This window comes from Lampetra planeri, chromosome 11, assembly GCF_965212315.1.
Source record: "Lampetra planeri chromosome 11, kcLamPlan1.2.h2, whole genome shotgun sequence".
Lineage (NCBI taxonomy): Eukaryota > Metazoa > Chordata > Hyperoartia > Petromyzontiformes > Petromyzontidae > Lampetra > Lampetra planeri.
This window is the reverse complement of record NC_136117.1, coordinates 9,541,075-9,555,831: the sequence shown is the minus strand read 5'-3', so window position 1 is coordinate 9,555,831 and position 14,757 is coordinate 9,541,075. Positions and strand designations below refer to the sequence as shown.

At 42.0% G+C, this 14,757-nt stretch overlaps 1 protein-coding gene across 2 annotated transcripts in view; it reads right to left on the bottom strand.

The window, feature by feature from the left end:
- Positions 1-14,757, bottom strand: part of LOC144721286 (protocadherin-23-like) — a 38,681-nt gene that overhangs the window by 14,076 nt on the left and 9,848 nt on the right. For both annotated transcript variants that reach the window (XR_013585876.1, XM_078598786.1), the window contains exons 13-23: positions 14,530-14,675; positions 12,432-12,617; positions 11,102-11,193; positions 10,826-10,945; positions 7,945-8,054; positions 5,463-5,608; positions 4,142-4,327; positions 3,341-3,432; positions 2,560-2,682; positions 1,968-2,080; positions 1,563-1,708 (exon numbers count right to left, since the gene is read on the bottom strand). Coding sequence is in view for 1 of the 2 variants with exons in the window: in XM_078598786.1 (XP_078454912.1) it covers positions 1,563-1,708; positions 1,968-2,080; positions 2,560-2,682; positions 3,341-3,432; positions 4,142-4,327; positions 5,463-5,608; positions 7,945-8,054; positions 10,826-10,945; positions 11,102-11,193; positions 12,432-12,617; positions 14,530-14,675 (1,460 nt within the window). In the remaining variant the exon portion in view is untranslated. The remainder of the gene's footprint in view (positions 1-1,562; positions 1,709-1,967; positions 2,081-2,559; positions 2,683-3,340; positions 3,433-4,141; positions 4,328-5,462; positions 5,609-7,944; positions 8,055-10,825; positions 10,946-11,101; positions 11,194-12,431; positions 12,618-14,529; positions 14,676-14,757) is intronic.

Below are 14,757 nucleotides of genomic sequence, written 5' to 3'. Positions count from 1 at the left end.
TCATCATTTGCCATGATCAATTCACTCTTAAATGAAGGTCACCCCAAGCCGTTGCCACCTCTCATGATCCTGCAATGCAACAATTTACCCAGCCATAATAACGTTTGTGTTGGGTTAGATCACGTAAACATAAATGTGTCGTTTGCTAACCCAAAAACAACCGTTGTTGTGGATAATATTGGTCGCGAATGCCTACGTGTTAAATCTACCCAGCCACTGCACGTGAACTGATCTCATCACTCCATCTCCACAGTGGACGTCCTCTCGGTTGTGTTCTTTTCCTTGGATGCCACTCCGTCATTATTCTTGACGTTCATCCGTCGTCACTTGGAGCAATGTGCCGTGCCCAAGGCCATATACTTTTCTTAATATAGTTTTGGATGATGTCATTAAGCTGTGTACGTTCTCTAACCCACGTGTACCTCTTCCTCTCTCAACATAATTACAAGGATACTTCTCTCTATGCGTCTGTGCGCTTTTCAGTTTTTGTTCTATATTCTTTGTTCATGCCCATGTTTCTGAATCACTTGTCATAGCGGGTAGTATGTACTGCTTAATTAATTGTCAATTTTTTTTATTACAATTGAGTATTTAATTCACAATGCACACCTAATATTGCGTGAGAAAATTCTTAACAATGTTTGCAAATAATATGCCAAATATATAATATGTTTTTTTTTCATGAGCATAATCTAAGACAAATGTAGTACAAACAAAACTGTTCAAATGAGAAGCAATGCAAACCCAAACGTTGAATATGAGCCAAAAATGTGCCTCTATTTAAACCGAAATTGTGGCTGAATCATTATTCAAAGAGTAACAATGCATCAAACAATGTTTGTAGAAATTAACTCCATATACATAAGCAGTTTGTGTGTGTGTGTATATATATATGAAATGCCGGACAATGACAATCATTCTGGCGAATTGCCCGATGATGCTGGATGCAATTACCAGCGAAACGTCGTACTCAAATTGTAAATGTTGTGGCTTCACGCTTCAACACACCGGTGGGCTAAAGCAGTGAACTATTTGTCTTTTGTCAACGTGACACTTTTTTACTGATTGGCCGTGTCGGGTGGTGGAGGGTTACGACACATTTATAAATAACGCGCTCTAAACCCAAAAACGTTGATTATGGACAATCATGGAGCTAGTGCTGGAGTATCAATGTACAGTCGTTTCTCGATCCACTGCTGGATGAATGTGTCCGGATCCCACGTCATTAATTAAAGGGGATGTTTTTTTCTGTTACCATGCTTCACAGCCACGCTTATCGGTGGGGGTTGCTGAACGTAGGGTTGATGTCAGCTGTGGATGGGAATCAAACTCAGGTCGTCGGGTTCATCGCTCGCTGCGCTAACAAATGTGACGACACTGCTGCGCCTACCCTCAAAGTCACCCATACTGATCCTGACTTTATATAATTCCCTCTGTGTTCGTGTATTAGCAACGAATGTCTACAATGGGACGAGTATGCCGTTGTACAATGATAGTAGTCTCTTTTTTAAATTAATTTGAGGCATTGTTCAATTATTTATTTTTTGATCTGTTCTGCTCACCAGGATCAATGTTGAAGCCTTTGTATTCATCAATGAATTCAAAGAAAACACCGTCGTTTTCATCCAGGTCTACGGCTGTCACTTTGGAAATTACTTTGCCGGGAGATGTTGTGTCCGGTACGCTGACGGGGTTAGAGATGAAAGGTCTAAAAAGAAGGGGGGGGGGAAGGCAAATTACTTGCCGAATGTATAAACATTTATCACGCAAACAGTATTTCGACAATAAATTGTTCTACGAGTTACCAGTCTTAGAAAATTCACCAATGAAATTCCCAGAAAAGGAACGCAGACTCAGACTTTATTGAGACAGGCAAGGCCCACTGAGCTAAACAGCTCTCTGGATTAATAGAGTTTATGAAAGCACCACTTATTAAGAGCCTTAAAAAAGTGAGTAAGAGGTGGCACCTAATGTTGGGTGTCTCATCGTTGATGTTATGTACAAAGATCGTTAAGGTTCCAAGGCAAAACAGAGGTATGATCTTATTTGCTTCTTCCACTCGTAGAGAGAGTTTGAAAACCTGAAAATAAAAATAGCGTAATAACAACAATACTCTGATGACACATACGGCAAATAACATTCATTGAACAGTGTTGTAGCGAAATGATTGACCTTATATTTAAATCCATTTTATTTATAATCCAGAGATGCTGCCATGGTGCAATACCACACTGGACTCGCACAGCAGTTGATCAACGGTGCAGGTTTCTTAAATACCCCATACCTCTGTCCACCCAGCAGCATAATGGATGCACCAGTTACTCAATCGGCAGGTTGACTGCGGTGGGGAAAAGTGCGGGTTCTCCCGCCTCTTCCAAGATGCGCTAGCATGGAAGAGTAGGCCAAATATACCCTCTAGTGGAGGTCCTTAATTCAGCAGTGGCATGAGCAATGCATTGAAAGGCTGCATCCCTCCCTTCATCTTCACCTCGTTTCTAAGCAAACATATATCGCGCATTTCTATGATAAATGAGACAAGACAAAAACACACACACACACCTTCCACCCAGTGTCGTAGTTCAATTGTTCCTTGGCAGTAAGAGCGACAATACCACTCGCCGGATCCACAGAAAAGAATCCAGACGCCGCTGTCAGGTTGGGACTTTGCTCCGTGATCTTAAACTGAAAACGATGAAAGATATAGCTGGAGGCATTGCTCAGACAGGTATGTTTTAAGCATCAGTATATTCATGAACAGATACGAAATGTCCTCTATCTATGGTAGGGCAATAAGTGCATGTGCTCTGTTGGCTGTACACTTTGTTTCTGTATGCAGGTGGGCCCCAGGAAAATAAACAATGCACATGCTTTAAATCACAGCGTCTGCGCTCGGGCCCAAAGGTCTTTAACAAAAGCAGCCAGCAACAAAGGGCAGACACTATTGATATCACAGCAGATACGAACACGTGTCTTGGACTGAGCAAGGTTATGGAAACTTTGGAAATGGGGCAATGGGATAAGGTTGCAAAGTCTGGTAGAACTAATACAGCATAAAGAGAGAAAAATAGTGCATCCCCTAACATATTTGTTGAACACAGTTTGTATAAGATGAAACTAATTGGTAGAATTAGTCCTGTGCCTTCACTAATGTGGTATTCCTTTCCATCAGCACAACACATTCCATCCGTAAAAAAACTGAATGTCATAAACACACACTGTATGTGTAGAATACACATGTACTGGGCTCCTTGGTTACGGAAATGGGCAATGTTATTGCAAATTAAACTCATCAAGAAAACAATAAACGAGTCATTCCCCGCCACAATAAAATGTTACATACGATGAGTGTGTCATCGATGTCTGGGTCTGAAGCAACGAGCTTATAAATTGGTTTGAAGATGGGATGATCTTCAAAAATGACAGTTTCTGCCCCTGAAAAAAAACACATGATACGTGTAAAACTCTTCGTGCGAAAAAAAAAATCCAGGTGTCAATAATAAATGTTTTACCACTGATGTCATGAGGCATGTGCTGACCAACAGAAACGCACACATGCATCTTTAACTGATTCCAATGTCATACACTGCACACACTATACGGATTGTAATGGATACAGCCATAACAAACCTCGAGATTGACCTGTGACAAAGAAAAACACTGCGCGCTTGTTATGGTCCCTGACATGAACACCAAAATGAAATGCTGAACAAATTTTAAAAATTCTGTGCTCCACACGAAACCTCGGTCACACCGTCTCCGTTCGCACGGAGACGCTTGCACTCGTGCGCACACAATTACACGCACGCTCGCACGCGCTCGCAGGCCACACACGAGCGCAAGCGAGGCACTGGAATGAAACCCAACACTTCGCATCTTAAAATGGAATGCATATCATGCGCAGATCCCCGGGAGTTTGGCGGCGAATTTGGTGAGGCCAGTGTCTAGCAGTGGATTGATCAAGGCTGACGGTGACGACGATTGTAACGCATTAAGCTGTTTGATTGTGATCATTGTTTTTTTACCCTTGTATCTGGCAACAAAACTGACACCTCTTTTTATCATATCAATTATCATATTTTTTACTGGCAAATGAGGTTCCAATGGTGCTGTTTGATTGTGTAATGGAGAAATAATGTTTTACCGGTGTTCTGGGAGAAGGCAGGATCACATTTTGGCGGCTCGTTAATTGGGTCCAGAATTACGGTGAGTGTGAGTGTTGCCGAGTGAGTTCGATTCTTGTCGCACGCTCGGATGCTAAGGAGGTATTCTCTAGGAGTCAGAGGATCATCGTAATTCAAACGTTTCGAAGTTGATACCGTCCCTGTACCTGAACGCAAACAAAACAAACATCAACATGCCAAAAATGCCTCCAGTGAATTGGAATGTTATGTTCAGTAAATTCCATTTGCTGATAACAAAATAATAATAATAATAATAAAAACTCTGCAAGAGCACACCGTAAAAAGCCCCCAAACATGAAAAGTAGGCACATTCCAAAATTCGCATTGTAAAATTGAACATTTGCTTCACATCCACCACCATGATGCGATGATGACGGCTGACAGAGGTGCAGCCATTACCGCATCACTTGCAGTGCTTGTGCTGTTTAGCCCTGCGATGTGCTTTCAGGTTGCACCGCGTGTTGATTCGTCATAATGTAAAACGTTTTCTCCACATGCCGGATGTTTTTTTTAAGTACTGAACAACCAAATCAAATGCCATCTTCCAGAGTGTGGAGCGAAACGTCTGACATCATGCCGAATGACGTGTAGTACACATTGCAGCCTGATAACAAACACATCGGGGAGCTAGGCGCTAAAATGTTGAACAATTCATAATGGGTCTCCACACGTACTGAGGGGCTTAACCAGGTCAATTGATATTCAGCATATCACAATGGACTGTATGCATTTGAACGTATCGGCAGTACACTGGTGCGCAGTATAAAAAATAAAAATTCGCAATAATGATTTATGTTCCAGCGATTCGCAACCCCGGTCATAAAATCTTGAGAGGTGCATCAAAATCAATTCTCGTGATGTCGAATCAGTCGATAGACGAATCTGACGAGCAGATGAACATGAAGTTACACAGTCTGTTGCCGTATAGCACCCAGTCTGATGCCGATTGGCTGCTCCATGTTCCAAAAGACAAATTTGACTCGTGCCCTAGACTTGATCGGTTCTTCGATTCAACGGACCCAAATCAACGGTCAATATTTACCTTTTTGGCAAGTCTCAGCCCACTGAATACACCTTAGAATCGTGCCAAACTTGGCGACCAGGTCAATTAAAGACTGATACACAGATTACCTGATAAAAACATTTTATTTTCGATTGTTTTTTGAGGACCGGTGTGTCATGCTCCACCGATGTACCCGCCAATACGTCCCATTAGCTGCTGAATATTTATGGAGGGCAACACATGGAACGGGGCATTCTGACGCGCACAGTTGTTCCCACCTGTCTCTATGTTGAAGGAATCCTCGTTGCCAACAAACTCAAATGTCGCGGTGTCGTTGGCGTCGCGGTCGCTTGCGTGAAGCTGGGCGACGACTGTGCCAGGGGGCTGCTCCTCAGCTATGTGAGCAACATCTGCTGGATCCGACCTGCCAATATCAGAATGACAATATTCCACAACTCGGGAGGAATCCGATGAGCCATGAAGCTCTTTTCCAAAGATGTCCCGCAGTAGGGGGGCGTGGCCAGGGACTTAGGTCAACAAACAATACAAAAGACGAGTGCAAGCTAGAGAAAAGGTGAGCGGGTTGCTAAAAAGAAGTAAATGACGATAGTGACTATGACTATAGTCATTTATTTATAGCTATAAAAGTACCGAAGTACACATTGCACAAGGACGTATACATTCCTGCCGATTTGCCAACATCAAATGCAATTAGGAGAGTTCAACATCGATGTGAGCGATACCAATTACTCCATTGGCTAAAAGCCACAAAGCAACATTGTCCTCCACCCCCTCCTGGCAGACCACAAGTCTGCGAAACTCAGCACCTTCGTGTGATAGATTGCGCTACTGTGAAATGTCACATAATGTGTACAATTATTTCCTTTTCATAACACCTTTGAGAATAAAGCAACACTGTAATGTCATGTATTCATCCAAAAGAGCCCTGGTCTCAGGGCTCTTTTGCAGGAATGTGTGTGTATGTATGTTGAACTTCTTTCGCACCATATGCAGCCAACCGCGCTTATTGGAGGCGTGTGGGAAGGACAACAAACTAAACGCAAAAAGCAGTTCTAAGGAAATGAGTTTTCAATCTAGATTTAAAAGTGCTCCAGTGCCTTCCTCATATCGGAAGGAAGAGAATTCCAGATGGCCTCAGAAGTGCATCTGAAAGTGCGCGATGCGGTGAGCGTCTTTGTTCGATGGTCAGCCAGAAGCCGCTGCTGTGAGGGTGACCGGAGTTCGTCCTGAATTGAGATGTTTGGCCAATACCAATCGAAGGAGATTGTTTTTTGTTTGTTAAATAGACAATAAATGCGTTAAATACATGGTATATGTGCATATATAAAGGCTACACGTTAATGTTATTGACCATGCATTTCGTTTTGAATGTGTGCGTGTGTGTAATAAAGTTCGGCTCTGGTCAATCCACTGCTGGATGAAGGCCTCCTCTGGCCATCCAGTCATGGGAGTTGTTTGAACATACTTCATCACACTGGTCAGTGAGGGCTGCATAAGGGAGGGAGCCCAAGACTGGCTCATGTATCAGATACCGTTGATGTTACTCAGATCGCTGGGTTCAGACCACAATGCGCTACCTCTTGGCCACTGACCGGATCCCGCCCACCCCATGCATGTGAGTTGGCACAGTAGGGGGCACAGCTGGTGCATCGGCCAATCATCTCAGCCAGTCAACCAATGGCACCTGGGCCTGTCCCGTGCAGTGGCGGCTCCTGCAAAATCTCTCAGGGGGGGCAAATGTCTGGATGATTGATAAGGATAAGGTCCACCCATGCAATGGATAAATTAACAGCTTAAGCATGTAAAGGCAACTTCACTTCTTTAATATTAATGAAAAATAAAGTGACTCTTACAATACATCTTGTTTGTTTCTATACTCACTATTAAAACAAACCACTCAAGTTTCTTTTATTAAAGATTCCACTAGGTGGCGACAAATTATATTGTTGGATGAAACGTGCTTACGTATGATGACGTAAGCACGTATGATGACGTAAGCACGTTAGGGCGAGCCCTCCCGGAAGCCATAGAATGTAAGTCTATGGGACCACTCGGGGCGATTCTCAGCTGGAGGGAAATCGCCCAAAAAGAGGCGGTACTCCACAGAACGTAGCATGACGCTGATTGGACTATATCCAGAGGCACAGTGACGGCTAGCGTGACTCTGTGGTTGAATGACATTGGTGGTGCGTCGCCCAATCGCCCTAATGAAGAAACCGCCCCTGGTCCCGTGACCTCCTGCCAGCAGGCGTTCGACACTTCACGTGGCCTTAAAGTGCACTTAACCTGGCACAAGTGCCTTGGTGACGTCACGTGCCACATCGTGGTGAATGGCGGTTGTTGTTATTATTTACGTGTATAATTATATATTCACATCTATATGACCGGCATGGTATGGGAGAAGCTTTCATCAAAGCAGTCGACTGACAAATTGTCGTACGTGATAATTTTTCAATTCACGTGTTCATGTACGCATGTATTGTAGCTATGGAGTTTGGCCAGAATAGAAGGCGTCATGAACGCATGTCCCCCTGGTCTCTAGCACAAGCCTGTTTTGGGTTTCCACCGCGGTGCTTTGGTAGACAAAAGCACCAAGTGGGGGGGGGGGGGTGACAAGCCCCTCGCGCGCACCTGGCCTGGCACAGGTGCCGTGGTGACGTCGCCGTCACTTGGTGGCGAATGGCAGGTATTTGTTGATATGGATGCATCATGCATCACCGCTTTCTACGTTCAACTCACGTTATTTGCGGCGTTTCGTCGTTTACATCTTCAATAAAAACGGTCACCATTCCCCTGCATGACTTCCGTGGTAGCCCGTTGTCCGTGACATTGACGGTAATTTGAAATACCTGTGACAACACGGCTCAATGCATCCGTTGTTTGCAAAGCATGACTGTGAGTCAATGCAACGGAAGAATAACACATGCACAATATAAATGCAGAGTAGGTAGGTGAGAAGAGCTCTGAACTCGCCCTGAAATTGATTGGATTTGCTTGAGATTTCGAGCACACACTTGCATTGGTATGTACATAATGCAAATATTCTCACTACCAGAGGCAATATTTTTTGCCGGGTACAAGAGTTAACTTATCGTGAAAAATGTTCCCCTGCTTTGGCATGTAAACTGCAAGGACTGAGCATCCAATAACGAGGACGAACATTGCGCCTTGTATGTGCGCCAACAATTAGTTTTACTAATTGTTTCCAAGGGTGCAACTCTGCGCACCTGATGGTACTCGTGTTCATTGAACAAAGGTATTACACACGGGAAAAATGGCACTGCAAGTTAAAAACATGTATGTCTATGGGAAATCATCCAGTTAATTGCGTGACACAGATCCTTCTTCCACTGGGTGGGTCAGTGCCGTAATATTAAGATGTATAGATAAAAAGTTTTCGTGACTGCAAGGATCCATATTCTTTGGTTCTTTCGGTAAAAAAAAATAAGAGATGAAAATAAAAAAATATAAGTAAATTTGCTTTAATTTTTTTCTTTTTCTTTTTCTATTTTTATGTCTCTTTTTTTATTGTATTTTTTACCTATGTGACTTTACCGAAAGAACCAAAAAATATGTATAGATAGGTTTAGGCCATTTGTGTGCTCTCAGAAACTGTATGGGTGAGAACAGGGATTTTTTAAACTCCAGTTCTTGAAACTCATTACATTGCGAATTTTAATATTTACCAATCTTCTTAATTAGAATGTTAATCGAGTTATTAGACATTGTACATGTATGATGATTGCTAAATATGTTCCCTATGACATAGTGATGACTGATACAAATGAATATAGACATGTGGAGAGCACTCACGTGAAAATCAGCGCTCTGTACTTTACGTCAGACATGTTTATGAATCACCAGGCGTGTACAGCATGGGACAACGCAATTTGTCCTTTGAGCAAGAAGATCGGTGAACGTGGAAAGGTGGACTATGGTGGGTGACGAGGACTGTCGCAGCATCCGAGCCCACTACCCCCCCCCCCCCTGGTTTAAACTCAGATGCACCCTGTCCAAGACTGAGGTCTGTGGATTTTCTGTAATCCCCCTCCCCCCCACCTTGCGTCGCGGTTTGTGCTCTGTACCGGGCTGCTATTGAAATACAATAACAGAAATTTGAGAAGAAGGTTAGAGCCAGGGGTGGCCCGTCCATTTAGGTGAACTTAGCGGTCGCCTAGGGCGCCAAGTTAAGTGAGGTGCCAAATTTGAGGAAAAAAATACAAACTAAAAAAAATACCAATAAAATAACGAAGATTTCGTTACTTCAATTCCCGTGGGTGCACAGACGGAATATGAATTATGATTCGTATCTCAACATGTCTGAGAATGTATTGGTTGGACATACGGACGGACGAAAAACAGAAAATATCATGGGACCTCCTTTGCCAGTACCAAAATATACTAATAGGGGTTTTTCCCCTTTTTTCTGGCAACAAAACTGACACCTTTTGCAAGGAATCATGCTTACATTAACCACAATACTTGCAGTCAAATGTAAACAAAAAACAATACTCTGATAATTTGTGCATTGTCTTTGAAACTGATTGGTCCACCAGGCGTCATCTGGTCGAACACCATATGAGACTAGGCTCTAAAGAAAGCTGTCTCTGGTGTGGACCAATCAGTTTCAAAGACAATGCATAAATTATCAGAGTATTGTTTTTTGTTTGCATTTGACTGCAAGTATTGTGGTTAATGTAAGCATGATTCCTTGCAAAAGGTGTCAGTTTTGTTGCCAGAAAAAAGGGGAAAAACCCTATTAGTAAACAGAAAATAATTATGCCTTTGTTTAAAAAAATCCGCTTAAAAAATATTAAACAGAAAATAGGGGCAAAATTTTTCCAGTTTACCAAAAACCTCAGCCTTGGATCTGCCCTTGGAGTTTGGGGATGAGGGCGCCGATTGTGTGGTTCGACTAGAGGGCGCCAGTCGCTGGCAGCTCGTCTAGGGACGCCTCTGGTAAGGGGCCGTCCATAAATGACGTCACGCGATTTTGGACGATTTTTTACCCCCCCCCCCTTCGTCACACGGCGTCACAAAAAGTCAGACCCCCCCTCAAATATGACGTCACAAAGCTCTGCCCCCCCCCCCAAAAAGAATATAAAACATGCTTCAAATTGCTTTAAACTATTGTCATTGTAGTGCGTATTTAATGTGGCGCTGCACTCTGATGTTGTAGGAAAAAACATTTATTAAAAAGTATATTTAATTAAGTAGAACGTGTTGTCTATATTTATTTAAAGTTGCGCATTTTTATGTGACGTCACGTTTCTCAAACCCCCCCCCCCCCCATCGTCACACATCGTCACGAATTTCTGACCCCCTCCCCCCTAGGTGCGTGACGTCATTTATGGACGGCTTTTAAGAGCATGTGACCACATGCTAGTTATTATTGTTCTTTACTCTTTGGTTCTTCTCACGTAGGTGAAAAAAGGAAAATAAAATAAATACATTTTAATTTTAAGTTTTTTCACCGACGTGACTTTAACGAAAGAACCAAAGAGTATATGGATCCTTGCAGTGACGAAAACTTCAAATCTAGAATTATTGTTCTTGTATAATATAAACCCATTCCTCGCTCATTCAGATTGCCACTGTGTCCCATCTGCTGTGTATTTACCTTTAACCCTGCATCAAAGTCAAGGGGGGTGAGCGAGCTTCTGTAGATGACGCCAGAGAATGAGTTTATTGAGAAATACCCAACACCTGACACATTAGGGGCCTGTGAAAGAATGTCATACTGCGAAAAAAAACATTAAGTATGTACCTTGAAAAAGCAGATACTGATAAGTTGTGCATTTGTTAGTATGCTTACTGGTAGATTCCAGCAGACATTTCACAGAAAAGTAGTTAAAAATACAAATCGTGAAGGCAGGATTAAGAAAAAAACACTTACTTTCAGAATATCCCCATTATCGGGGTCATTGGCAGTGACTTTGTAAATTGCTGTGAAAGGAAACACGTTCTCAGCTGTTCTTGTGATTGCACCTATTGAAAACACACACAAAACACAATCGTCCTAAAGTGGATGCTGACTGTTTACATTTAGCATAGAACATTTCCAGGGTAGAGGTAGGAACACTGCAACACAGTGGCATTTTGTTGGAGCAAAGCAACTTGCAAACACAGCAGAATGTACATATTCACAGCAATTATTGAAGGTTAAACAGGATAAAAAAATGTATTAAATCAAAGAGCAAACATGGACAGGATGGGTCAATTTAGCTGAAATTATATCATGAAAGCGGCATACCACTGCCTGAATAAGAGGGGTTTCAATCAGCTATGACACGTGGATTAGACATATGGACACTGACAAACAAAATGGACCAAAATCAAAGAAGCATGGAGAAATGCATGCTCGGAATGACACTTAGAGACCGAAAGCGGAGAACAGATCAGGGAACAAAAAAAAAGTCACAGACATCACATTGTCTGATAAGAAAAGCAAGTGGTGTTTGGCCAAGACACATCGCTAGAAGTGACGACGGCTGATGGACATTACTGAATGGCAGCCAAAGGAGATAACGTGCCTGAGAGAATGGCCACTGTGAAAATGGAGCGATGAGATCAGTGCATGTGTACGAGTGAGTGAGATTGACATCGCGAGAGCACGAGGAACGCAACGGTGGAGGCTTTTATCCAGCAGTGGATTGACGACGGCTGCTGCTGCTGATGGTGGTATTAGATATCTACGCAGTCTGAAACTGCAGAGACTCAACGGTCTTGCATTCAGGAGACTCTGTGTGGTCATGTCACTCCATCAGTGGCCTCAGCTTCCCATCATGCATGTGGAGTCGCGTGTTAAAGTGTACTGAAGGTATTCACGGTTGCAAATCTCATGCCGAATCTGCGAACACACTGTGCCTTAAATGTTGCACTAGGTTGTCTATTTCGATTTAAAGCTTTCGTGACTGTAGGGATTCATCTTCTTGGTTCTTTCGGTAAAGTCACGTAGAAGGGAAATAATACAATAATAAAAATAAATTATAATAAAATAATTCTCACGACGTTTCGGCTACAACGCAAGCAGCCGTCACCTGAGGACATCACCTGAGGACATCACCTGAGGACGGCTGCTTGCGTTGTAGCTGAAACGTCGTGAGAATTATTTTATTGTTTTATTTTTATTATTTTATTATTTCCCTTCCACGTGACTTTACCGAAAGAACCAAGAAGATAGGTTTTCTATTTTAACGGTGTAAAAAAAAATGCAAAAGCGTTACCATCTTCTCGAGCAAACAGTGGATCACATGCCGGTGCCTCGTTCACCGGCTGAAGTAGTATAGTCAGATTGTAAGTGGCGACATTTTGTCTGCCACTGTCATAGGCAAAAATAATCAACACGTGCTTCTTGGGAATCTTGGCGTCATCGTAGTCCAGGCTCATCTGCGTATACACAATTCCTGAATCTAGAGCCAGAACAACAGTTGTGAAAAATTGTGCAACAACAGGGTCAATAATGCGACAATATTACCACACCGGATTTGTTTTTTATATTCTTGGCCAAAGCCCTACTTACATGTTCTGAGTAGAATTATGTATCGTTGTTTTATAATGCAAATTAGTAAAATGCTTGTCCCATACAAAGAAAACGACAATATGTTTTTGAAATGCGTGCTTCCTAAAACAATGAAAACACACGTGTCGTTGGCAAGGTTTTTTCCATGCGTTAGGATTTCAGTAGCCTCCGCATCCATTGAATAAATTACAACAAGCTTTTTTACAGCAGGATTATACAATATTGAAAATAACAAAGCTGTGTATTTAGCCTCAGGGGGGATTGTTACATGGCACAAGTTCTTACATGGCCAATGTTGATTCTGTACATTTTAGCATCATTCTGATGTATTTAGTGCGGGTTTGGAAAGTGTACTTGACACAACATTTCAAACGTCTAAGAATACATCACAAGGAAAACATAAATGCATTCCCTATAATCTACATCTCCACATGCGGTTTTGTCAGAAATTAAATATCTCTTAATGTGAACTTCATCCATAACAACATTCTTGAATATGAAAACATATTTTTAGCAACATACAGAAACCTTAATTATGATATGCATACGTCTTATTTTAAAAGCTGATCATCTTACAGGGTGACTGAACAGTTATGAGCAGATATTACCCTCTGTTAATAACTAAAACATGCATTAAACTTTACCCACACATTTAAAAAATGCATATGCTTTGGCACGTAGAGTTTCTGAAAATACGTATGTATGTTGAACTTCTTTTGCACAGTACACAGCCAACCATGTTAATCGTAGGTGCCCCTTCCCTGTGTTGTGGGTTGTGCTTTGTACTGGGCTCGTATTGAAATAATAATGCACATGTTTTGGCAATGGCATGCTGTCCGTGTCACGGTAATATTGGATTCCCACTTCAGATATGACTCAAGTCAGGACTTGTATCATCCAGGTAAAAAAAAATGGATGTTAATACTACCGTGTTGGTTTCTGTGGTTGTGCTGAATACGTTCTGTAGCTCTATTTAGGAATTGAGGAAACTGAAGAATCTCTCTGCACATAGAGAAAAACATCGCACATCATGCTGAACAATATGCAGCACAACCAAAAAACACACTGGAGAGCTATAAATGTTACGTATAATAACGTTTTTTTTTCAAATCGCCTGACGAAGCTGGCTCTAATCACCAGTAAAACGTCGTACTCAAATTGTAAATGTTGTGGGTTTACTCTCCAACACACCGGTGTGCTGAAGGAGCAACTAGTTGGCACGTTTTGTTTCTCTAACAAACCTTACTAATTGGCTGTGTTGGGTGGTGGGGGGTTAATGATACATTTCTAAATTTCGATTTAAAACTTTCGTGACTGCAGGGATTCATCTTCTTGGTTCTTTCGGTAAAGTCACGTAGAATGGAAATAATAAAATAATAAAAATAAAACATAATAAAATAATTCTCACGACGTTTCGGCCACAACGCAAGCAGCCGTCCTCGGGTGAAGAATAGGTATGTCGAGAAGACAGAGTCTGAATGTCGACATACCTATTCTTCACCTGAAGACGGCTGCTTGTGTTGTGGCCGAAACGTCGTGAGAATGATTTTATCATGTTTTATTTTTATTATTTTATTATTTCCATTCTACGTGACTTTACCGAAAGAACCAAGAAGATACATTTCTATTTATGATATCTAACCCCAAAAAACCCTTTGATATGGATAAATTGTAGATGTTATTATTACACCATCTACTTGTATAAATTCATAACCGACGTCTGGGAATTATTTCAATACAATGCTCTGTTCATGCACTTATCAATAAACTGAGGTCCCCTCGTTCTTATGTTATTGATTCACCTGCATCAACAGCAAAGGCAGTGGACGGAGAAGCCAGCTCAAATGAAACGATGTCTCCAGCATCTCTGTCTGTTGCTTTCATCTGAGTGATCACGGTGCCTGGGGGTTGGTCTTCCAAAATCTCCATTGGGTTTGGTACAACAAGTCTGGGGCAATATACAGCAATTGCAAATATATATATCCACAAGCTTGGAAATTGGTCATGGAAGCGGCGTGGAAGTTTGTAAC